Source organism: Aotus nancymaae, unplaced genomic scaffold, assembly GCF_030222135.1.
Source record: "Aotus nancymaae isolate 86718 unplaced genomic scaffold, 86718_ANA_hifiasm-v0.15.2.pri h1tg000032l_0, whole genome shotgun sequence".
Classification (NCBI taxonomy): domain Eukaryota; kingdom Metazoa; phylum Chordata; class Mammalia; order Primates; family Aotidae; genus Aotus; species Aotus nancymaae.
The window spans coordinates 21,096,287-21,123,862 of NW_026988445.1; the positions used below are offsets into that span (position 1 = coordinate 21,096,287).

The window sequence follows — 27,576 nt, forward strand, 5'->3', positions numbered from 1 at the left end:
TATATATATATATATATATATCCTTTAAAGCCAACACTAGAAAAACTAAGCTAAAACAAATACTGCAAGTCACTTATAGAATACTGGTAATAGAAAACAGTCTTTAAAATAAGCAAAGAAACTTTAATTTCTTTCTTCAGACTTTTCACTATCCAGTTTTCTGATGTTATGTTGCATACCTAGATTTACTCCTGATAAGTGTTCTGCTTCTTCATACATTTTCTAATCATTAGTATATTCAAGTAATCCCCCAAGAAGCACCATGGTTTTTGTATTATTGGAAGAAATAAAAATATGTTTGTCTAAAGAATTTTTCATATTTAGTATATAATAAATCACAATAACATATACTGTTCTGAATCTGAATCAGAATAAACCATTCAGGCAGAAGTAACTTTTCTATGAAATTTTGATAACACAAGTGATATGAGAAAGGGAAAAAGCATACCGGTTGCCTTTTCTTCTTGAACAGGTATCTTCCATACCAGTGGAAGGAGAGACAGAAGAAGAGTCAGGAGTTCTTCTCTACATGTCAATGCCTGTGTCAGTAACAAAAGAATCCTTCATGTTCTAAGGCGTTAAGACACATTGATTCCTAATATCTTGTCTTAAACTGAACCAAAAAATCCTTTTTCTTGAAAGGCTGCATTTGAAAAGCTAAGAATCAAATTAACCTATCTTCAATCCAATTAAAGCTGTGATACTTTCACGTTTATAAGCCTTTCTAATGATAGAAGAATCTAAGAGTATTTGACAGTATTTAGCACACTCTTGCTGATATTTCCAAAAATAGCTGTTGTTACCACCATGCACATTGCAAGAATTCCTCACCTATGAAGAAACAGATTTGCTAGGTGAAAATGAAAAGTTAAGCCCTATTAATTAGCAAACCAATACCATAGTTACTAGAAAAATGTGAAGCTTTCATGCAGTTAAATGTAAAACTCAGATACAACAATTTTAAAAAGAGAAATTGACATGATTAATAAATAAGGAGAGAAAGATTTATTAGTGAAAATCCAATAAATATTTATTGACTGCACACTATGTCCACAAAAATTACTGTCTTACCCTTTCTGGATGATATGGTCCAAGCCCTGGAGAAGGTCCCCTCATTTGGTCCATAAAATACATACACACAAACAGTTAAAGAACAGCAGAAGGCATGTAGTATGAGTAAGTACCCAGGGGTGGTAGAAGTATTCAGTGTAGGAGTTCAGAAAAAGGAGCAGTTATTATCAGAAGTATGGAAGTAGAACTGGAGCTAGAGAGCTAGACTTGGGACACCTGGGACATGGGTGGTAAAGGATTTAATGACAAATCAAGCTTGAGTTCTTGCCTTACACCATTCAGTGGGGAAGGCGGTCAGCATGACACAATCAGATTTGCGGCACAGAATTAGGTGGAAGGGGAAGCAGTTAGTGTTAGAGGTAAGGAAACAGTAATCCAGATGAGAGATAATGATTTTCTGAAGTACTCCAACAGCAGAAGGGAAAGGAGACGTATTTGAGAAACTGTAAGGTAGAACTAAAATAATTTGCAGTTGATTATCTATGGCATATAAGGGAGGAAAAAAGATCTAAAAAGACTCACAAGTTTCTGGTTTCAGCAACTAGGTAGCAATAATGTATTTACTAGACAGGAAATTTAGGCATGGTATTAGGTTGGGATAAAGATGATAGATTCACTTTTTAGACATACTGAGTTTGAGATGTCTATGGGCTATCCTAATGAAGACAGCTTTTTAGCAGACAGTAAATATATAGATCTGGAACTTAAAAATATGAATAACAAGATTTGGGAGTCATTGGAGTGAAAGGCAAGGACATATGTGAGTTTTCCCAGGGCAAGAATATAGAATGACAATAGGAGACCACCAAGAATGGGACTCTGGAGAATATTTAAAGACTTAAAGATGGGCAATGCAAAGGAGAAGCCTGAAAAGGCTTCTACTGAAAAGTAGCCCCCAGAAAAAGAAGTACAACCAGAGAAATCAAGGTAGAAAGCAGTTCAGGAAAGAAAGGAGTCAGCAGGGCCAAAGCTGTTGCCCTTTCACTGTGTGACATGATGACCGAAAAGCGTTTAGCAACAGGACTGCTCCTTAACTAACACAGTTTTAATGGAGTGATTTGGGTGCAAGTCGAATTACAATAGGCTGAAGAGTCAAAGGAAGTGAGAAAGCAGAGACAGGACATTCAGAATATTCTTTCTGGCATCCTGGTTGTGAAAAGGCTCAGAATTCCTCAAAAAAGGGGTTTAGTAAAATCGAAACCCCTTTTTAGGCATAGGAACCCTTCATGGCAATGATTCCTGTTGACCTGTCCAGTTTCAGCTCCCTCCGCCACACAAGTCCTCCGTATACATCTAGCTGGTAAGGGTTTTCCCTGAATACTACTGGTCTCTGGTGCTCCCAACAGGTCTTCCTCACATACACTGTTTCTGCAGTTCTCCATCCCCATCCTCCCATCTGCCAAAGTGCAACTCATTCTCTAGGTTTTTAGTTCCTCTGTGGGGAGACTTCTCTAATACCCTACGTGCTTCCCTTAGTAAACTTAGCTTTCATGTTGCCTATTTGCTTCCATTCCAGCAAACACCTTACTCAACTGTTAATGTCCGAATGCCCATTTTCCTCTTTTATTAATTAAACAAATATTTATTGATCCCCCTACTAAATGGGCCAGGCACTGTATCAGGTACTTCAAATGCTGTGGTGAACACAATATCCACATCTTCATGAAGCCAACTTTCTAGCAGAGGAGACAGAAAATAATGGGTAAAAATAAGAAAATTTCAGATATAATGCTGAGCTATTAAGGAAATTATCTAGGAAAGAGATTACACAGTGATGAAAAGGGTAACATTTTAGACAGGCTATTTAGGATAGGCTATTTGAGCAGATAGTTAATTGATAAGAAGAAGGCATCCATGCAAAGATTTGGAAGAAAAGGGCTCCTAGCAAGTATATGAAATATTGGGAATGGGTCTGGCTTTTTCATAGAAAGCAAGAAAGCCCAAAAGCTCCTAGATCTGATAAATAACTTTAGCAAAGTCTTAGGATACAAAATCAATGTACACAAATCAGTGGCATTTCTGTACATCGACAACACCCAAGCTGAGGGCCAAACCAAGAACACAATCTCAATCACAACAGTCACAAAAAGAATAAAATACCTAGGAATATAGCTAACTAGGAAGGTGAAAGATTTCTAAAATGAGAATTATAAAACATTGCTTAAAGAAATCAAAGATGACACAAACAAATGGAAAAACATTCTACGTTCATAAATAGAAACAATATTGTTAAAATGGCCATACTGCCCAAAGCAATGTACAGATTCAATGCTATTCCAATCAAACTACCAATGACATTCTTCAAATAATTAGAAAGAGCTATTTTAAAATTCATATGGAATGAAAAAAGACTCCAAATAGCCAAAGCAATCTTAAAAAGTGCAAAGCTAGAGGCATCACATTACTTGACTTCAAACTACTTTACAAGGCTGTAGTAACTAAAACAGCATGGTACTGGTACAAAACAGACACAGAAACCAATGGAACAGAATAGAGATCCCAGAAATAAAGCTGCACACCTACAACCATCTGGAAAATAACCTAGGAAATACCATCCTGGACATAGGCCCTGGCAAAGGTTTAATGACAAAGAATGCCAAAAGCAATGGCAATGAAAGCAAAAATTGACAAATGGGACTTAATTAAACTAAAGAGTTTCTGCACAGCAAAAGAAACTATCAACAGAGTAAACAGACAATCTACAGAATGGGAGAAAATATTTGCAAACCACGTATCTGACAAAGGTCTAATATACAGAATCTATAATGAACTTCAACAACTTCATAAATAAAAGACAAATGACCCCATTAAAAAGTGGTGAAAGGACACAGACACTTTTCAAAAGAAGACATACACACGCCAACAAGCATGTGAAAAGATGCTCAACATCACTAACCATTAGAAAAATGCAAATCAAAACCACAATGAGATATCATCTCACACCAGTCAGAATGGCTATTAAAAATAAAAAAAAATTAACATGTTGGTAAGGTTGTGGAGAAAAGAGAACACTTATACAATGCTGGTGGGAACATAAGTTAGTTCAGCCATTGTAGAAAGCAATTTGGTAAGTTCTCAAAGAACTTAAAACAGAACTACCATTCAACCCAGCAATCTCATTATTGGGCGTATACCCAAAGGAATATAAATCATTCTACCATAAAGACAAATGCATGTTTATGTTCATCAAAGCACCATTCATGATAGCAGATCAACCTAAATACCCATCAATGGTAGACTGGATAAAGAAAATGTGCACATATACATCATGGAATACTGTGAAGCTACGAAAAAGAACGAGATTCATGTCCTTTATAGTAATACAGATGGAGGCTGAGGTCATTATCCTAGGTTGAACTAACACAGAAACAGAAAACCAAATACTGCATGTTCTCACTTTGTAAGTGGGAGCTAAACCTTGTGTACACATGGACACAAAGAGGGGAACAGACACTGGGGCCTCTGTCAGGATTGAGGGTGTGAGAAGGGTGAGGACCTAAAAACCAATTGGACACCATGCCTATTACCTGGGTGATGAAATAGTCTGTATACCAAACCCCATGACATGCAATCTACCTATATAACAAACCTGCACATGCACCCCTGAACCTAAAATAAAAGGTAAAAAAACATATTTGTTACCACAAAAATGATCTATTCATTAAGACTTTGAAGGAATCCACTGGCAATAGGATTTGTCCCTTAAGCCCTTGAAGGAGAAAATATGTTAAGTTTTACAGTATTTTCTGTGAGGCTTTTTTGAGATTTATACACGTCAGTTTTGCGATGTACATTTTTCCAGAAATTTGTCATTTCATGGTTATTTTTGTCACTTCATGATTATAATTAATTTTAATCATTTCATGATTGTTTTCATGATTATTTAAACTTCCAAATTATATATTACATCCTCTTTTAAAAAAAGAAAGAAAGAAGGAAAGTGTGACTGAAACACATATAGATAGCAAGGGGGAGAGGGCTAGGAAACAAGGCTGGAGGGTGTAGGTCAGATGGGTAGGCAGTGCCAGATCTAATGGGCCTTTGTGGATCACACAAAGGAGTTTAGATATATCTCTAAATATGATGGGAAACTTTCCCAAACATACTTCTCAGTCTTCTCTCAGAGCATGGACTCCCTCAGGCCCTAGCCCTCAGCAATCACCCCCTTTTCTGCCACCTAATGCCTAACATGGAGTTGGGTATTCAATAATCATTCACTGCATGAATAACTTTAAATTTTAGATGCAAAATAAAATATATAAAAGGGCCCCATTTCCATGTACTTTACTTCCGAATAATAAGACTTTTAAAGATGTATAGATAACATTTCCGTGTATAGCTCATACCCAGTATACCTCAACATTTTTAAACATTTTTATCTTTTTTAAAAAAAGATAAACCAATTTTTGGCACATCTATTCTGTAGAGTTCTCCTAATCTGAGTCTTTATATTTAGCAGGTGAACTAATAGCTCCATTCTAATGGAGCTTGCAGAAACCTCAAGGTTCAGAGAAAGTGCTACAGACATGATGTACTGATAACTTAGCCCTTGCTCCACAAGAGTATATTGGCAAATCATCACTGCTGCGTGAATAGACATTCCAGACTCCTGGCAGAGCTCTGCATGACACAAGGTCCTTCCCACTTAGCTGAGGGCTTCTCAACTACCTTCAAGGCTCAGATCTGGCAATACCTCTTCTGTGAAGCTTCTCCTCCCACACCAACCCAAGATTGCTGTTTTTCCTCTCTCATGCCTGTTGCCCCCATTTCACCAAGTGAGTTAGTTCTTGTAAACCAATGGGTCTTGAAAGAATGAGACTGAGGCAAGTGCAGATTTTTGTTTTTTGGACCCTCTGCTGGAATTGTAGTCCTGAAGAGAGCATCCCGTACTATCCTGCTGCCCAATATAGCACTGGGATTAACAAGTCTTTGCTTCACATTTGATTACCATAATTTCAAACATATTTCATTATTGGGAAAGTTCTCTTCAATTCTCTGGATGTATTACTTTTTTATTAGTACCTGGGTATCATTTATTACTGGATTTATCCTTTCTGGTCCCCAAAAAACCCAAATTTGTAATTCTGTCCTTTTAGAAGTGATAAAATCCCTTACTCTTAATTTGTGGGTACCCTGGCAAATTAGAACTTGCAGCCCTCTATTTCAAACCAAGATCTTATCTCCGAAGGTCCTATGTACATGCCATAGTTACAGAATCCAGGGAAATGAGGTGTTCCCTGATGCCATCCAAGTGGAAAGTTCCCAATGTGCCATATTATACAATACATGCCATGAACTGATCCATTCCCTGGCTATTTCTAGACCACTCAATCAAGAGAAATCAGCCAATAACATACCATTCATATTTAATACTTACACTTTTATGTCTTCCTTTCTACAGGGAAAATAACTGTTACACCTTTTTAAAACTCCCCATAGAAACAACAAACAGTAAAATAACTTTCATTGAGGTAATTTTTCCATTCAAGAAATGTATTTCAAGTACCAACAAGGTGCCAGGCACTGGCCCTTTTCCTAACTATTGTTTAGACTGAGTTTTAAACTAATTGCCTATTCTAGCCATTCAGAAGTAGAAGTGGCAGGATGGGAGAGAATAGACAAGTGAGTCAAAGGGCTTATATCACAAACCGGACTGATGTCTAAGAAGCTGCAAAGGTAGATGGGCACCAGATTGCTAGGGTTCAAGGACTTCTGGATGACATAAGGAACTTGGACTCTATCCGGAGTGTGATAGAAAGCTAATAGGTTTGGCCGGGCGCGGTGGCTCACGCCTATAATCCCAGCACTTTTGGAGGCCGAGATGGGTGGATCACGAGGTCAAGAGATCAAGACCATCCTGGTCAACATGGTGAAACCCCATCTCTACTAAAAATACAAAAATTAGCTGGGCATGGTGGTGCACGCCTGTAGTCCCAGCTACTAGGGAGGCTGAGGCAGGAGAATTGCTTGAACTCAGGAGACGGAGGTTGCGGTGAGCTGAGATTGCGCCATTGCACTCCAGCCTGGGTAACAAGAGCAAAACTCTGTCTCAAAAAAAAAAAAAAAAAAAAAAGAAAGCTAATAGGTTTTTATTTTCTTTTTCCTTTTTTCTTTCTTTTTCTCCTCCCTCTCCTTTCCCTCTCCCTTCCCTTCCTTTCCCTCCTTCCCCCTTTCCTTCCTTCCTTCCCTCTTCTCCCTCTCCTTCTCTCTTCTCTCTCTCTCTCTCTTTCTGACAGGGTTTCACTCTGTTACCCAGGCTGCAGTTCAATGGCACAATCATGGCTCACTGCAACCTCCACCACCCAGGCTCAAGTGATCCTCCTGCCCCAGCCTCCCAAGTAGCTGGGACTACAGGCATGTGCCACCATACCTGGCTAATTTTTGTGTTTTTTTGTAGACATGGGGTTATACCATGTTGCCTAGGCTGGTCTTGAACTCCTGGACTCAAGCAATCTGTCTGCCTTTCCCTCCCAAAGTGCTAGGATTACAGGGGTGAGCCACCAAACCCAGCCTAATACCTAATAGGTATTTTTGTATTACATTAAATCTAATTAAATTTGATCTTCCATGCATAAGCAGGAATATATGTGTATGGACTATTTAAGTCCTTTATTTCTTCTATCAGAATTTTATATAATTATTTCTAATATATGTATATATACACATACATGAAAGTTTCTACATTAGTACTACAAATAGGACCTTTTTCTTTCCTTTTCTTTTCTAGCTATATGGCTACAGCTTAAAAAAATATCTGCCTTAAACTCTATAACTGTTGAATAGTTTTCTGGATGAGTTTTTACATTTTTCTATTCACATTACTTTAAAAATAGTATTTTTATTTCTCCATCTTTCCCACATTTAGCTACCATTACTTTCATATTCCACTTTACCACTACATGTATTTAAAACATAATATCAAATGGAAATAGCAATAAAGGATTATGCTTGTATTGGTCTGATGTAGAACTTATTAAAAATATTATTGGTGTCTGGGCATGGTGGCTAATGCCTATAATTCCAGCACTTTGGGAGGCCAAGGCAGGTGGATTGCTTGAGACTGAAACCAGTCTGGGCAACACGGTGAAACCCCATCTGTACAAAAAATACAAAAATAAGTTGAGTATAGTGGTGCATGCCTGTAGTACCAGCTACTTGGGAGGCTGAGGTGGGAGGATTGCTTGAGCCTGGGAGGCAGAGGTTGCAGAGAGCTGAGATCACGCCAATGCACTCCAGCCTGGGTGAGAGTCTTTTTTTTTTTTTTGAGACTCTGTTTTCTATTCTTCTTTTCATATTCTATTGTATATGAAAAAAGTCCTCTATTCTATGCTTGTTTTTAGACCTTTTGTCAAATGATTTTTTTCGTTTTTGTGTGCGTGTGTGTGTGAGACAGAGTCTCGCTCTATTGCCCAGGCTGGAGTGCAGTGGCACAATCTCAGCTCACTGCAACCTCTGCCTCCTGGGTTCAAGCGATTCTTTGGCCTCAGCCTCCCAAGTAGCTGGAACTACAAGCACACACCACCACGTCCAGCTAATTTTTGTATTTTAGTAGAGACAGGGTTTCACCATATTGGCCAGGATGGTCTCGAACTCCTGACCTTGTGATCTACCCGCCTCAGCCTCCTAAAGTGTTGGGATTACAGGCGTGAGCCACTGTGCCCAGCCTGTCAAATGTTTTTGGTGAGTCTGGATAATAATGTGATATGTACTGTTTTTCCCAGTGATAAACATTATGCTAACAGTTTTTCTTGAATTAGACCAGGAATTGCAACCTTTATATGTAAAGGGCCAGATAGTAAGTATTTTGGACTTAGTGAGCCATATATGGTTTCTGTTGCATATTCTTCTGTTTAACAACCCTTTAAAAATAAAAAACTATTCTTAGCTTGTACACTGTACAAAAACAAGTCAATGGCAACAGGATTGGCCTGCAGACTGTAGTTTGCTCAGCCAGCCCCCATTCTGCCCCACCTCCCCTGCAAGCAAAGAGTGGTTATTAAATGGCCACAATACTCTTTGTTAAGACTCCAGAAAGACTTAGGTGGTACCTAGTAGGCCCCATCACCTAGACAAAAGTACTACTAGGAATCTTCAGGGGATTGTTCTACACAAAGCAGAGAGGGCTGTCTCAAAGACTATTATAGATGTGGCTTTTGAGGCATAGAGTGAATCCCATTAAGAATCACAAGAAACTCACAACATTTTAAAGAAAGTTGTATTATTAAAAATACTAATAGCTTGGCCCAAAAGGGATAGGATACAGTACAAAATGAAAAGAGGCCTGTAGGCCCCCACTCTTCAACAGGCAGGAAGCAGGGAGAAAGCTGTATATTATGGGCTATCTCTTATAGAAAGGAGAAGACACCTCATGGGGTGGAACCAAGAGTCCTGGAGAAAAATGGATTGGGGAACCACTACCACCGAAGAAAAACATTCACAGCCCCTAGAACAGGCGCCATGAAAACATGTGCTGACTGGATTCCAGGACTGCCATGGCCAAGAGATCCCTATGTTCCTCTCCTGTCCCTTTCCTTATTGCAATAAACTTGTTCCTATCTCATTGTATTTAGCGTATATGGGGAGCAGATAATCTGTCTAATTCACAAGTTTCTCAATCAAGAAGAGCTTCAACAAAATTACTACATGTGAAAGCCTCATGTGTATCCAGAACTGATGCATACCATGAGATCATCAACTTCAAGCTTGATGCCATGATGGAATAATACTTTAAGAGGCCTAGAGGGGAGTGAGTGTAGGAGGAATAATAATAATTTTGGCCAGAGAAGAGACTATGGTAGGTTAAACACAGCCACAAATTAATTGCAGTTCCTCCTATCAAGTGATAGAGTCTATTTCCCCATCCCTTAAATCTGAGCTGGCCTTGTGACTAACTTTGACCAATAGAATGTGACCAGCATGTTGTTATGTGACTTCTTGCAGCTTTTGCATCCAGCTGAATGCACTTATGTTACTGATGAGGATACTGTGTTCTGGAGCAATTAAGTGACCAACTAAAGACACTCATCTAGTTGATATGAATGCTGAGATTAAAAGCAAAGATAATAATTCCTGGGCGGGCATGGTGGCTCACGTCTGTAATCCTAGCACTTTGGGAGGCTAAGGTGGGTGGATCACCAGAGGTCAAGAGTTCGAGACCAGCCTGGCCAACATGGTGAAGCCTCATCTCTACTAAAAATACAAAAATTAGCCAGGCGTAGTGGCGTGCAACTATAATACCAGCTACTTGGGGGAGCGAGGCAGGAGAATCTCTTGAACACGGGAGGCAGAGGTTGCGGTGAGCTGAGATCATGCTGTTACACTCCAGACTGGGTGACAGAGTAAGACTCTGTCTCAAAAAAAAAGAAGAAGAAAAAGAAAAAGAAACAAAAAACTCAAATATAATTGTTGCTTTTTACACTGAGCAAAGTTTCTTTTAAAAAACTTGTATAAACTTCAAGTTTGTCATCTTTAACCATTAAAAAGAATGTTTTCGATATTTAAACAGAGTATTTTTCCCTAAGAATAAACAGATTAAAATTTCTGTGTATAGCAAATTATGAACAAAATGGAGTTTATCCCAGGAATGCAAACATTTAAAAACTATCAAGATAACTCATCTACATTACAGAACAAAAAGAAAAATCATATGATAGTCTCAACAGATGCAGAAAAGGCACTTGACAAAATTCAATATCCATTCAGTATAAAAACTCTCAATGAACTGAGAATGGAAGAAAATTCCCTCATTCTGATAAAAGCCATCTAAGAAAAACTGAGAGTTCATATCACATTTAATGGTGAAATACCTCATGCTTTTCCTTAGGTCAGACACTAAACCAGGATGTCGACTTTCACTAATGCCATATGCCTTTGTACTAGACGCCAGTGCAAAAGTCAAGAAAGCAAAATAAAAGGCATACAAACTGGGAAAAAAGTAAAACTGTCATTACTCACAGACGACATACAAAATCCTAAGGTATCTACAGAAAAGTTTCAAAATCTAATAAATGAATTTAGCAGAGGCCACAGGATACAAGGTCAACATACAAAAAGCAATTGTATTTCTATGAGAAACAAACAACAGGAAAAATAAAAAATTTTAAATACCATTTATAATAGCATCAAAAAAGAATAAAATATTTAGAATACATTTAGCCAAACAATATGCAAGATTTCTATAATGAAAACCACTTAATAGTGCAGAGAAACTAAAGAAGACATAGAGTTTTATACCATGTTCATGGGTTAGAAAACTCAACATTGTTAAGTGTCAATTCTCTCTAAATTGATTTATAGATTTAATACCATCCCAACTGAAATCCTAGTATGTATTTTTTGTAGAAATAACAAATTGATTCTAAAATTTATATGGAATATTGAAGGATCTAGAATGGCCAAACTTTCTTTAAAAACAAGAACAAAATTAGAGAACTTACAACACCTAATTTCCAAACATTTTTATAAAAGCTACAGTAATCTAGACAGGGTACTGGTAAAAAAGCTACATGAAAGATCAGTGGAACACAATACAGTCTAGAAAGAGATCCATAAATATATGGTTAATTGATTTTCAACAAAGGTGCCAAGGTTATTCAATGGTGAAAGAACAGACTTTTAAGAAGAAATGTTGCTCGAACAACTGGATAACTATATATTGGGCGGAGGTGGAAAGGAACTGTAACACCTACCTCACACCATACACAAATATTAATTCAAAATGGATCACAAACCTAAAAAGAAAAGCAATAACTAGAAAGCTTTTAGGAAAAAAAAGTAGGAGAGTATCTTTGCAAGCCGGGGGTTATAAGACAAAGTTTCTTTAGGACACAAAAAAGTGCTATTTACAAAAGAAAAAAAATCTGATTTTCTAAAGACACTGTTAAGAAATGAAAAGGCAAGCCAACAAAGACTTGTATCTGGAATACATAAAGAACTACTACAATTGGATAATAAGCAAGTCATCTGACCTCAAAAATGGCACAAAACCTTAAACAGATCTTCACAAAGGAAGATATACAAATGACTAATAAGCACATGAAAAAGTGCTCAACATCATTAATTGCCAGAGAAATGCAAATTAAACCTACAATGAGATACTGCTTCATATTCACTTAGAATGACTAACACTAAAAATACTGGCAATATCAAATATTAGAGAGGATATAGAACTGGAATTCTCATACACTGCTGGTGAGAATGAAAAATGATAGAACTACTTTGCAAAAGAGTTTGGCAGTTTCTCACAAAATTAAACAAACACTACCCTTTGCCCACAAATTGTATGCCTAGATATTAACCCAGAAGAAATGAAAACATACCCAAATACTTTTATAGGAATGTTCAAAGCAACTTTATTCATAATAGCCAAACGCATACAACTCAAATGATTAAACAGCAAGTGAATGATTAAACAAATTACAGTATACCCTTACAATGAAATACTAATCAGAAATAAAAAAGTAGTGAACTACTGAATCATGCAACAACATGGATGAATTTCAGAGACATGAGAGTACATACTACATGATTCCAAAACTACACTTGGATGCTAAAAATCACAACAGTGGTGGCTTTGCAGTAAGTGAAGGGAAGGGACTTTCTAAGGTGGTGGAAATATTCTAAACAATGATCTGGGTGGTAATGATACAGGTGTATATATTTGGATTTTGTTTTGTTTTTTAAGACAGGGTTTCACTCCGTCACCCAGGCTGGAGTGCAGTGGCACAATCATAGCTAACTGCAGCCTCGATCCCCCCAGGCTCAAGCAATCCTCTCACCTCAGCCTCCCAAGTAGTTGGGACTATAGGCACACACTACCACACCTGGCTAATTTTTGTATTTTTTGTAGAGATGGGATTTTGCCATATTGCCCAGCCTGCTCTCAAACTCCTGGCCTCAAGTGATCTACCTACTTTGGTCTCCCAAAGGATTGGGACTACTGATGTGAAGTGTATTTGTCAATATTCATCTAACTATATACAAAATATCTGTGCATTTACTGTATGTAAATTATACCTCAATAAAAAGTCTATTTAGTTATTTATATTAAATGTCTATTAATAGGCTGGGCACAGTGGCTCACACCTGTAATCCTAACAATTTGGAAGGCTGAGGTAGGCGGATCACTTGGGGCCAGGACTTTGAGATTAGCATGGCCAACATGGCAAAACCCTGTCTCTACTAAAAATATTAAAAGAAATTAGCCTGGGCATGGTAGTGCATGCCTCTAATCCCAGCTACTTAGGTGGCTGAGACATGACAATCTCTTGAACCCTGGAGGCTGAGGTTACAGTAAACCAAGATTGTGACACTGCACTCCAGCCTGGGTGAAAGAGTGAGACTCTGTCTCAAAATAAATAAATATTAATAAAGCAAAAGGACTACAGTGGATGGGCAAAGGCTTAAATCACCCCAGAGTACTCAAGAAGTGCTCCTATTCATGAGAAGCAGAGATTGAAAAACAAAACTAAATTTCCTCCTAAAACATACAACTGTGTGTCTAGTGTTATGATTTCATCTTAAATGATAAAATCTCATTCAATTAATTCCCCTTAAAAACTCAAACATTCATTCTCCATTTCCTAATTGAAATAATTAAACTTTGATAAAGTCCTATGTTTTAAATGGCTATTTATTTTCACTCCAAAGGCACTTCTACTGTTCCTACTATTATTCCTACAGATATTCCAAAAAGTGACTAGGTGGAATGAAGGGATTAAAAAATATTACCAGAGGAAAAATATTATTTAATTTATGATCTAAATAATTTTAGTCATTGAATACCTTAAAATATATTTTGTGACTTAAAAGATAAAGTATTCTCTTCACCATATATACAAATAAAATACTGCATTTGTAATCCAACAGACTTGTAGCCAGAATACATAAAGAACTGCTACAACTGATGAGAAATAAATAACCTGACCTTAAAAATGGTGCAAAACTTTTAAACAGACATTCACAAAAAAAGATATGCAAATGGCCAATAAGCACATGAAAAAATGCTCAACATCATTAGTTGTTAGAGGAATGTGAATTAAAACTACAATGAGAAACTACTTCATATTCTCTTAGAATGACTGACAGTACAGACTGGTAAAATATTCCTATAAGAAAAATTATTGCTACTGTTATGAAAAGAACGCACTCCAGCCTGGGTAACAAGAGCAAAACTCCGTCTCAAAAACAAAAAAAAGAATACATCAAAAGATATTTTATGACATAAATGAGAAAGCATAAAATCGAGAGAGATAGAAAGTAGAGCGGTGGTTGCTTAGAGATAAGAGGATGGAAGGGATAGGGAAATGACAGCAAAAGGGTATGGAATTTCTTTTGGAGGTGATGAAAATATTCTAAAATTAACTGGGGTGATAGATGCACATATCTGTGATTACACTAAAAGCCACTGAATTGTACACATAAAATGGGTGAATTTTATGATATGTAAATTATACCTCAATAATGCTGTTATTATTATTTTGATTGGGATTAAATTGTAGTCCCAGCTACTTAGGTGGCTGAGACACGAGAATCGCTTGAACCTGGAGGCGGAGGATGTAGTAAGCTGAGATCACACCACTGCACTCCAGCCTGGGTGACTGAGTGAGACTCTGTCTCAGAAAAAACCATAGACCTACAAATGTCCTGAAAAATTCCATGACAAGTGGATACCACAGAGAATAAATGCTTCCTAATTTGTATTTGCTAGATTCCTTTACTTATAGTGAAAACAGAGGTACTGTTTAAGTCTCCATATTTACTCAATATGTGTATTTATTAGCAAAATGCTTTCATAGCAAAGAAATGTTATTTAATGATGGCCAATTTTACATCTAAAGCTCATAACATTCAAAGCGTTAAAAATATCCATCATATTCGTGTTATAAACAATTTATTATTTTTTCAACTAACTATATTAATTAGTTCCCTGAAAGCAGATTGTAGAGTTTTTCATTTACAAAATAATTATTCATTTTCTACTAAAATGAAATAAAGAAATAAATCACATTTGGCCTTAAAATTAATTTATGTGAGTACCTAATGTTTCTGGATCTGTTTTCTCATCTGTCACAGAAGGTTAGATGAAAACATCTGTCTCAACTAGTTTTAAAACTCTGTTAATTCTATAGCAGGAAAACAGCAAAGCCATACGGTCATACCATACTTTAAGCGAAAAACAACAATGTTTGAAACACTAGATGTATACAAGCTAAAGGACTCAGTAATTATAAGTTCACATAAAAGGACTCTCTGCTTTCACTCCAGAATTAGCAACCTCCAAAAATTTTTCAAAAACATATTTGATATTTATTGAAAATGCAAATTCATCATGTTTCTGACATAAGACACAAGGATATAAGATTATATCTTATATCTCTACTAACAACCACAGTTATCTCACTGATACTAGGATAAAAAGCATAGTATATATGAAACCATTTAGTTCTTATGGCCATTCATAATTCTAAGATATATCAGACATTTTGAAAGTATCCAAATAAACAATATTGTTATAAATAGGTCTGCTTTTTTTTGGTGGAATAATGTGAAAGATTGGATTTTGTGATAATTGGATAATGTAAAACATTGGATTGATCTCAAGGAGACTTCAGAAACTATATAATCCAAAACCATGTAGCTATAGTTAACTATCACATACTAATGAAAATAAGTATTTGATACAAAAATGTTACCTGATCAATGATAGAATTTAGCTTGGTAAGTAACAGAAATCCTCGACCATGGACAAGGTACTGTCCAAGGGTTGCCATGTGCGTCTCCTCTTCTTCTTCCTCCCTGATCTCGACCCTCTGGACCACTGCATTGCAAAGCCGGTTGACATCGGTCAGAAATTCACGTGCCAATGAGTTACTGTCGGTGCTCATGACAGAGCTATAAAATAAATATTACAAAAAAAAAAAAAGATTAGGAAAACAAACACAAATTTACTTTTAAAACTATGTGTTTTTGTTGTTTGTTTCTAACTGAAGATTGGCTTAAAATTACTGGGAATTGGTACTTAACCCTATAATATTTTCAGGCTTTGTTCTGACCTAGTCAGGTGCTTCTTAAACAATTCCTGCCACAGCAGAAATGAGTACCAGGTTTGAAATATGTGAGCATAGCTGAGACTGGGTAAGTGACAGCACCTGGACAGAAGACATTTCCTCTTTTTAAGAGAGAAGACTTTCTTTCTTAAATAGAATAAAAATAAACCCATTACTTATAAAATGTTCTTGCTTTACATGTTTTATAATGGATAAATGGGTACTTTAAAAATATAAACCATTTTTCAGCTGATAGAGCCCACAATTACTGACCCATCCTCCCCAAACACCAAAGTTCAGTTAACAAAAAGAATTTCCAATCAGGTGAATAAAAACTGAATAATTCTAACAGCTAAAGTTATGCCACTTCACTTCTTATGACATATTTGAATCAAATAAAGGGTAAACGTGACATTTTAAGATTAAGGAAAATAAGGTACAGCAAACAGAATGGAGGAATATAAATATAGAGAAAAATGTACAAATTTTCAGAAGGGAAAAACCATGAACAACAAAATCCCCAAAGAGTTTCAAAATAGTTTCATCTTTGGACTAAAAGCAATTTTGAGGTATCCAGTAACCTATAAAAAATGTTTAACTTAGAGATGTTAAGTTAAATAAGACATGTATTGCCTCACCTCCCTTCACCCGCTTCAGGAGGAAGCGCTCCCCACAGTACCTGCGGAGAGGGCAGTGGGCATATGACTATGCCCCTTGCCAAGAGGCAGTTAGGCTCTGGGTCCCAATTCAGCTACAATCCATGCTCATCAAAAGATTTGACTTGCATAGTGTGGCTTGCAAGGAGGAACTGGACTAATCAGGTTTTCTTTCTCTCTCTTGGGAATTTAAACTAAAGGGGTATAGTTGATGTGCTGAAAGATCACATAGAGATGGGGCTGTGGTAGTCAATATGAGGTAGCTGAGGGTCAGAAGAAGCCAACTAGGTAAAAATAAACCAACAGGATACAAAGAGAAGTAGATAAACATGAAAGGGAAATACCAGAGAAATTCCTAATACTACCTTAGTTCCTGTTCATTCTGGAACCTCATGGTTTTAATCTTCTGATTTCATTAGAATTCTAAGTATTACAGTAACTGTCTCTTAGTATAACAAACATCATTATGTTCAATATTTTTGAACATTAGAAAGAAGACAAAAAGTATAAAATACATCTCTCATTATTCTAAAATGCAGCAATAACTTCTATTATGTATTAATATTGGTTCTTTATATGCTTTCATCAAGTAAAATTATTCAATAAGTCCAATAACCTAATTTATATTCAGTTCATATTTATCCAACTTTAATATATTTCACTAAATCTGTTAATAATTTTAAGGTAACTAATTATTTAGCACACCACTAAAAAAGAATTAAACTATGACACAATGTTTCTTATCACATAAAATTTCCCTACAATATCACCTTCTGGGCCATCAGAAACATTCATGACACAGCATTTAAGAGTACTGCACTACTGTTTCCAAGATTTCCCTTCAAAGCTACTAATGTCATTCTTTAAGTTTATATGTTGATGCTTTCTTGATCTTATCAGATGGTATCAGTAGAAAGTTTCAGAAAACCAGGAAAACATTTAAAACTCAACAGGTATAGTACCAGCAATGCATAGAAGTCTCCTGAAGCGCTGACAATGTGAAAGTCTATGACCAAGTGCACTCATGTGCAGGCCAGGTCAACTACTTCACAAGTGCTTACAAGACACTAACCATTGCAAAACACACTGCAACTTTAGAAATATTAAAAATGTGAAAAACTTAAAAATGATGGGAATAATTAAGTCTATCTTCTAGAAATTAAGATAATGGAAATCAATAAAAATTTTTAGATATGACAGTTAATGAAGAAATATTTTAATCTTTCTTTCTAAAAACACAAGATGCCATGTAAGTAAAAAGGATTATAATCTAAGCAGAAATGTATGTTTTTTCCTGATTTAAAAATGTACATTATATACATGTTTATGCGAATAGGCTAGATTACATACATGATCTATTCTCTCACTCTTTAATAGCTACATGTAAATGTTACATATATTGAATTATATTATAGTTTACTATGTAGCCGATCTCTTATTTTGAATAGATTATTTCTAGCTTATTATGATAAACAAAACTACAATGAACACTCTTACACTACTTGCACATTTACTTATTTCCTTAAAGTAGAAATTGCTGTTAATTTCATAGGGTAGGTTTTACATATTTCTTGTTAGGTTTACTCCAAGGTGCTTTATATTTCTGCCATTGTGATGAATGGGATTTTTTTCCCATTATATATTCTAGGATTTAAAACTGGTATATAATAGGCACATAGGAAGTGGATTTATTCTGATATACTAATCATATGTCTAAACTTCTTTCTGAGCTTATTATTTTGAATTTCCCAGATATAATACTCTATAATCTATAAACAACAAAAATTCTGAATTATCTTATCCAATATTCATGCAATTTCCATTATTCTATCTAATTGTATTAGTTTGCACTAACAGAACAACATCAGTTGTGGTGATGGGGACATTTTTGCCTTGTACATTAGGAAGTATTCACCTTTTCCTAACAGAAATATTGAATTCAATTGAATGACTTTCAGTCATTTTGAGTGTCAACTGAAAAGATGATTGCATGGTATTTTCCTTAAATTTTTTCTAATATTTAAAGTACTCAGAAACAAAGAATATATAACAAGAGGTTATAGCCAACAACCAGATATAAGATATAAATAGTATACTCTATGTATCTTTTTGTAACTTTGCTTTTTCCTCTGAATGTTATATGTTCATTCCATTAAACTATTATGCAATATACCATTGTATGAATAAACCACAAACTATACATCCATCTCTACTAAGAAAAGTTTAGTGGTTTTAACTTTGAGGTTTAATGAATGTCACATAATTTTGTAGTTTCAAGCCTTCAAAATCAAGTATGCTGATGGTTAATATTTATTACATTATATACTTACCAGTCTTTCACCACTGCTGTAACATTTAGAGTCTATATCATTTGGGCTCATAAACTAGATGAAACAAATACTCTTAGAATAAAGCTTCACCTACAAAAAAAAAAAAGACAAACATATTAATTACAATAGTAAACCACAAATAATTTGAACAAATAAAGTTGTGACATAATCAGTGGCCAGTCTTCATATATGATGCATGAAACAACCAATGAAATTTTTAAATCTTTAAGAGCACATTAAAAAAAATGCCTACTTCAAGAATTCCTCTTGAGAGGGAATCTTGGAACATAGTGATCTGAAAAAGCAACTCAGTAAAGCTCTCTACTTTTCCTCTTCCTGTTCTTAACTAATACCTCCAGGTAAATCACAAGTTAACTGCAAAAAATAATTAGACTAGTCTTCTTCACACTAGAATCTAGGAGGTTGTGGAGTATCTAAATACTATCAAGAAAAAAAGGTCTTCAACTCAAAGTTCCTAGGTACAGCCATTACTGTCCTGTTAGGATGAAAGGTATTTGAGGATAGATAGGAACTTAGACAATACTAAAACCAAACATCAATTTATTAACCATCACCAAACCTCATATAACTTCATATCTTTATTGAAGTTTTTAAATGAATTAGTATTTTGTGTGCAATATAATAAAGGTGATTTCTAGAAGACTAAAGGATAGATTTCTAGAAGACTAAAGGATAAATTTCTATTTCTGAGATAGCAACAAGATGTTTCTCTTTAGTTACGGCTCTCCTCTTCTCTATAGTTTTTACCAGGAAGAAGCATGAAAAATGTTTCCTTATAGTTATGAGGCAAATACAAAGATATTTTGAATTACAAGGTTTTAAATCAGACTGGGCATTTTTAATTTTTTTTATTTCCAAAAAAAAAAAAAAAATGAGACGGGGTCTCCCTGTGTTCCCTAGGCTAGTCTTGAATCATGAGCTCAAGTGATTTGCCTGCTTTGGCCACTCAAAGTGCTGGGATTACAGGCATGAGCCACTGTACCTGCCCCAGAGTGATTTTTTTTAATTTAAAATGCTCAAATCTGGAAAACTGTCTTAAGCTTCTTTCAGCTTGCCAACCAGTTCTATGCCAACCATACATTATTCTAGGCACTTGAAGAAAAACCAGGAAGAAAACAGCTGTCTTAGACTACACAGGGCTTCGTGTAAATTAGGAAAAAAATCGCTTCCTGATGGGTGCAGCTCCACAGCAGGGCACACAGCTATCAAAGCACAGTCATTCCTCTGGCAGGACACCAGAAAGCAAGCAGTATATTAACTGCTCAACCAAGTGGAACAGCCCTGGAATGGAGTCTTAATACACCTTCCATACTTGCTCCTGCTGCTTCCTGAGCTAATCAATATCGTGCAGATATATGAGATGGTGTTTCACTTTTTCGCCCAGGCTGGAGTGAAGTGACACGATCTTGGCTCACTGCAACCTACGCACCCCCTCACCAACAGGTTCAAGCAACTCTCCTGCCTCAGCCTCCCAAGTAGCTGGGATTACAGGTGCCCAGCACCACGCCTGGCTATTCTGTATTTTTAACAGAGACAGAGTTTCACCACATTGGCCAGGCTGATCTCAAACTCCTGACCTCAGGTGATTCACCTGCCTCAGCCTCCCAAAAGTGCTAGGATTACAGATGTGAGCCACTGCACCTGGCTCATGCAGATATTTTTAACTCTAAAATTATGGAAAGGAAAAAAATAAAATAAAATTATGGAAGGGAAATTATGAGTCAGATTGTAATCCTAAAGATGGTATTATATGAGTTGCTTTGACTACTACCACCCTCCAGCTTGTACTACCACAAGGTAGAGCAATCTATCTTGCAATGCTAAAATGATTCCAACTAATCAGCATGGCCATAAGAAGTGAAAGCTGCCAGCTATTCAGCTAAATCTGTGTTTCTCTTATCGAGGGACAATTTCTAGGCCAAGCTGAGGGATTTCTTTAATGCTCTTAAACTGGCATAGCTTCTTTATCTCTGTATTTTACAAAGCCTCACTTGGATATCCATGGAGTTTCATTTTATCCAAGATCATCATTCTAACCACCAGCACAGCCATGTGTCTTCCTTGAGTTTACCATCACTCTTTATACATACCTGTATTCTAATTTTTATCATTGTGTATCACTCTAGGTGTCCAGAATGTCTGGAAATATAGATACATTTTTAATAACAATGTCCTTAGGCCATTATATATTTGCCTCTGTTTCCAAACTACATAGACACACTCTGTAGTTACTTATCTGTAACTTTTACCCTCTAGGTCACAAGTTTCTTAAAGCCAGGGACCCTGTCTTAATACTTTTGCCTTTTATAGCTATAATGTCCAATTTTAAATCTAACTTTATTACTATAATTTCAATTTCTAATACAACAATTGTTATATCATAATAAAGAAAACTTGCCCCAGTGATAGTCTTAGAATTTTTATATTCTTAACATTTACCATAAATGAAAAACATAGTAACAAATGCCTATAATCATATAAATGACCTTCTCAGAAAAATAATGTTTCACTTTTTCTCATATAGCATCTGGTAAAATGTAAAACATGAACATGAAAAAACAAAAGACACATACACAAACACTGATTTAGTGTATTAGCTACATCTCCTAATTTTATGTCATCAAAAATTTCATCAATATGTCATTTAATTCAACAAATGTTATTGCACATTTACTATATGTGAGCTACTAATTTAGGCATTGAGTTTAGAGCAGAATCAAAATCCCTACCATCATGGATTATAGTGGGGTAGAGACAAATGAAAAACAAACATACACTATAATTTGATGAAAAAGTAAAACAAAGCAAGGATATACAGTGACAGGAATGCTACTTCAGATAGGATGGACAAGGAAGATCTAAAGTGGTAACATTGGGGCAAAAACTTGAATGGAATAAGTAAATGGACCATGTGGGTATCAGGGAAATTTGTGTTCAAAGCCACTGAGACAGATGCATGCTGGATGCACTGGATATTGAGTGCAAGAGGAAAAGAGGTAAAAAAATAACTGCAAAGATTGAATAGGAGAATGTTTAATTAAAAAAAAAACTGCAAAGAAAAAGTGAGAAAAGTCAACCCATTCTTTCTTCTCAGGAATTAAAGGTATGGAAAGAGGAAATAGAAGTGTTCCCCTGAAACCACTTCTCCCCAAGAATGGAAGTCCCTCCGCATCCCCATCCCCACCCAAAAAAGACTGTAAGGTTTTTTGGCCTGTGTGAAGAATAGTACTGTTTACTGATAGGTAAGACTGACATAGGAGCAGGTTGGGAGGGAAAATAAGGTTCAGTTTTAGCTATGTTAGGTGTGACAGGTTTCTTAGAAGTAAAGTGTATCAGGTAGGCAGCTGAAGATCAAAACAGGTGGGGAAGCTGGACCTAGTGAATCAATTTGGGAATCATCAGGATGTCATCGATATAGTTTTAAAGCCATGGGACTAGACAGATGAAATAACGCAGAGCAGTGCTGTTAAATAGAGCTTTCTGAGATGATGAACCTGGTCTATAATTTCTGCCACACAATATAGCAGACAAAAGCCATATGTGGTTAGGCTACTATAATGAACAGAGGGGACCTAGAGAATGAGTGTAAAGGGAGCAGAGAAGAGGTTTCATGACTGAGCCCTAGGCTTAGCATGGCTGAGTTAAGGGAGAGGATAAGCATCCAACACAGGAGACTGAGAAGGAACAGCAAGCGAGGCGGGAGAAAAATCAGGTGAGTGGTATCTCCCAGAAACGAGGTGAAGAAAGCTTGAAACACAAAAGAGTAACCAATGGTATCAAAAATTCTGAGAAAGCGGGCGGGTGCAGTGGCTCAAGCCTGTAATCTGAGCACTTTGGGAGACTGAGGCAGACTAATCACTTGAGGCCAGGAGTTCAAGACCAGCCTGGGCAACATGGCAAAATCCCATCTCTATTAAAAATGCAAAAATTAGCCAGGCATGGTGGTGTACACCTGTAATCCTAGCTACTTGCAGGGCTGAGGTATGAGAATTGCTTGAACCTGAAAGGCGGAGATTGCAGTGGGCCGAGATTGCACCACTGCACTCCAGTAGGGGTAACAGAGTGAGACCCTGTTTCAAAAAAAAAAAAAAAAAAAAGATAATTCTGAGAAGTAAGACAAAGACTGGGAATTGATCACTGGATTTAGCAACATGGAGGTTACTGACGACCTTTTCGAAGAATGGTCTCGGTGGAGTGGGAAAGAATGGTGAGGAAATAAATGCAAGCAATTTAGACAGCTCTTCGAGAACTTCTGCTACAAAGCACGCAAGGAAATGGGTGGTGGCTTGAGGGGTACATGAGACAAATGAGGTTAAAAAAAAACCCTGATTATTATAGCTTGTTTCTAAGCTGAAATATAGCACGTTTCTCTAACAGAGAAAGGAAAATAGATGAAAAACTAGAATGAGAAGAGCTAATTCTAGGAACAATGAGTAGGCAAAACGAAGAGGACCAATGCACAAGTGGAAGGAACAGTGGCAGTTCATCTAACTGAATAAGAAGAATGTCAGACGATATGAGTATAGCTGTAGGAGGATTAGTATATTTGGCAACAGGAGGACCAAGAAGTTTTTTTCAGGTGCTTCTACTTTCTTGGTGCAATAAACAGCAAGACTGCCAGCTGAGAGTGAGAAGTGGGGAGGAGGTGTTAATCCGATGAATGTAACAGGGTCAAAAAACAGCAGCCCAGTGGCTCAAGCCTGTAATCCCAGCACTTTGGGAGGCTGAGGCGGGTGGATCACGAGGTCAAGAGATCGAGACCATCCTGGTCAACATGGTGAAACCCCGTCTCTACTAATACAAAAAATTAGCTGGGCACGGTGGCGCGTGCCTGTAATCCCAGCTACTCAGGAGGCTGAGGCAGGAGAATTGCCTGAACCCAGGAGGCGGAGATTGCGGTGAGCCGAGATCGCGCCATTGCGCTCCAGCCTGGGTATCAAGAGCGAAACTCCGTCTCAAAAAAAAAAAAAAAAAAAACCAGCAGCCCACAAGAGACTTCCTGGCAGACTGCCAATGAGTAACTAAATTAAGATTGAGTTCCATCATTCAATAACTATACTCATACTATAATCCAATTCTCCTTTATGTTCCCAAGTATAGACTTGGAGGCTGTCAAGTATCCTATGGGAATCTAGATATATTATAGCTGCAGCATTCTCCTAATCTTTAATGTAGAATCTGTAAGTAGAAACTGGGTTATCTGGAATGAATTCTTAGAGAGCCCACATAACCTTTATTGCTCATGTTTTCTTTCAGTAAGTATAATATTTGCAAATCTTTTAAAATGATCTCTAGAGTTTTTTGTGGAAGTAACATCAAGTTTACAAAAATCTACGGAATCTACATTCTTTAATTTTAGAACATTATTCCTCCACAGGCATCCACAAGCTTTCACATTTCACCATAATTACTCAAAGATTATTAGTTCAGCAATGACATTAACAAATGTTCTCAGAATCTGAACCTGAGATGTGAATTCATTTTAGAGCATCTAGAAGGTCTGGTACAATCTCCTCCCCAATCTTGGGCTTCAATTTTCTCCTCTTACTTTTCTCACTTCTACCCTTATTAGTCTGTGTGTAGATCACTCCCCATGTCAGAGAAGACAACAAGAAAGCTAAGAAGTTTCATTTGTTCTATGTATCTGATTATTGGGTCCATTTGTTGGTAAGATTCTATTATTTATTTGTCATATTCATTCTCTCTCTCTCTCCCCCTGCTACCCCCCGATGCCCACACCCTTTCTGTCTTTCTTTTTGTAGAGACAGGGTCTACCATGTTGTCCAGGCTGGTCTCGAACTACTGGGATCAAGTGAACCTCCTGCCTTGGTTTCCCAAACTGTTGGGATTACAGGCGTGAGCCACTGCACCTGGCCGCATATTCTTTCTCTACATATAAAATGTAAACCGTCAGCTCAACCTTTTTCAAAATCCTAGCTCATTATTCTACCAGGATTGTGTTCCTATTCTATAGGTTTTACATGTATATTTTTTTGAGATAGAGTCTCACTCTGTCACCCAGACTGGAGTGCAGTGGCATGAACTTGGCTCACTGCAACCTCTGCCTCCCAGATTCAAGTGATTCTCCTGCCTCAGCCTCCCCAGTAGCTGGGATTACAGGCATGCACCACCACACACAGCTAATTTTTGTATTTTTAGTAGAGGTGGGGTTTCTCCACGTTGGCCAGGCTGATCTCAAACTCCTGACCTCAGGTGATGTGCCCACCTTAGCCTCCCAAAGTGCTGGGATTACAGGCATGAGCCACCACGCCCGGTTATTTGGTTTCAAGTCCTTCTTTCTTGTGCACATTAAAAATCAGTTCATGCCTGGTGCGGTGGCTCACGCCTGTAATCCTAGCGATTTGAGAGTTTGAGGCGGGTGGATCACCTGAGGTTAGGAGTTCGAGAACAGCCTAGCCAACATGGAGAATCCCTGTCTCTACTAAAAATACAAAAATTAGCCATGTGTGGTGGCACATGCCCATAGTCCCAAAAACTCAGGAGGCTGAGGCAGGAGAATCACTTGAACCTGGAAGAGGAGGTTGCAGTGACTTGAAACTGCACCACTGTACTCCAGGAGAGGTCACAGATGGAGACTCCATCTCATAAAAAACAAAATTATCAGTTGATCTGGCCACTTTCCCTATCCCTTTCCCTCACATATTATTTCCAATTGTTTAGTAGAGATACTGCCTATAATCACCTTATAACCACTTTCCCTTCAAGAGACTATCTCTACCTTTTCTTTGAGTTTTAGGAACTCTGCATTCCAATTCTCTATATTCCAGCTTTGTTCCATATTCCTCTCCCTGCTTATTATTTATTATTTTAGCTATCATTTACAAAACAACCAATTTGTATCAGACACTAAGAACATTAAGTAATTCCAGTCTCTGCCCTCAAGAAGATTACATTATGGTGGCAAAGGCAAATCAATATATAGGGTACGATGTACTACTAAGGGGCACTTAACCCAATATGAGTGACCAGGGAAGCTTCATGAAAGATAAATAGAAGTTTTACAGATAAAAAGAGAAAAGAAGGGAAGAAAAGCATTATAGATGAAAAGAGCAGCTCAAATTAAGTCACTGAGGAAATTACAGTAAGTTTGGTATCACAACTACAAAATGCAAAACAGGAAAAGTGAGGATGAAGGAAGTGGCTGGCAAAAACCAGACGGTGAAAGGCTTTGTACACTATGCCGAGAACCTTGGGCTTTAATCTATTGACTACTGAGTCTCATCAGAGTCACCTATAGAGTTTGTCTAGGCCCTTTCATCAGAGACCCTAATCCGCTAAAGCCACAGCAACTGAGAACCACTGCTACATGTGACAGAAAGCCCATAAATGATTTTAAACATGTGAGTGGCATGGTCAATCTTGAACACATAGGTCATACCAGTAGCAATGTGGAAGACACATTTTATGGAGAAAACTCCAGCTATATGGAAACAAATTTGGAGACTGGTGTAATACTCCAAGCAAATGGTAAGAGGATCTTTTTCTAAAGCAACAGTAGAATAATAAAATTTTATTAAATATCCAGGAGTTAAAATGAGCACCATTTTGGTGATGAATTGGATGTAAAAGTGAGCAGTAAGGGAGGGATCAGGACAACTCTCTGAATACTGGCTTGGTTAACTGGATAAATGGTACAACCACCTGTGAAGCACACACAAGAAGAACTAAAGCATGTGTGCAGTCTGCTGTCAGGGCAAAACCACTCCATATTAGATGAGCTGAGTCCTCTGTATATTAGGCCAGTAACTAACTTCTTTATAGTGACTACTGAGACTAAATCTACCATGCCTTTCATTCCAATTTGAGAAATGTTCAAAACATATACCTTCTCAACAACCATCCTCAACTCCATCTCATGGTTTCCAATGCCAGACCAAATAAGGAAATAGGCAGGTATAGACTGTCCTGAGAAGGCAGGATTAGAAAAGAAAAAGAGAAAATAGAGAGGAGCTGGAGAAAGAGGCATAGGACAAGGAAGGTATTTTTTTCTTTCAAGTATTTGTTTTTGATTTTTTTTTTAAGAATTGGGAGAATCATATTTTTAGGCTATAAGAAATAAGAGGTGGTGTGGCCAGCCATCTACTATCAGCTCTGATTGTGTATACTTCTTCCCAGCATCAGTGGCACCATGTTGGTAGCTTAAAATCATCATGGTGACAGTATTTACACCATGGAAATGGGCAGAGGCTACACATTAGGGTCTTCTTTGTTTCTTTCTCCAGGATAGTGAATTTAGTAGCATACCACTGTAGCCACTACAAGGGAAGATACTGAAGACAGGATCAAGAGATATGAATGAAGGATCAAGAGAAATGAATGAAGGACAAATTTCATAGAGGAAATAAATGCGGATTGGATCAAGGGCATAGGTGAAGAGGTTGGACTGGGGCAGGGGAACAAGGAGGGGACACATCATTCTCTGAGGCTGAG

At 37.1% G+C, this 27,576-nt stretch overlaps 1 protein-coding gene across 6 annotated transcripts in view; it reads right to left on the reverse strand.

Annotated features, from left to right (window-relative positions):
* Positions 1–27,576, reverse strand: part of LYST (lysosomal trafficking regulator) — a 216,110-nt gene that overhangs the window by 150,767 nt on the left and 37,767 nt on the right. For all 6 annotated transcript variants that reach the window (XM_021677344.2, XM_021677341.2, XM_021677345.2 and 3 more), the window contains exons 2-4: positions 19,105–19,194; positions 15,765–15,963; positions 449–539 (exon numbers count right to left, since the gene is read on the reverse strand). In XM_021677344.2, coding sequence (XP_021533019.2) covers positions 449–539; positions 15,765–15,956 — 283 coding nt within the window. In that variant the 5' untranslated portion in view covers positions 15,957–15,963; positions 19,105–19,194. The remainder of the gene's footprint in view (positions 1–448; positions 540–15,764; positions 15,964–19,104; positions 19,195–27,576) is intronic.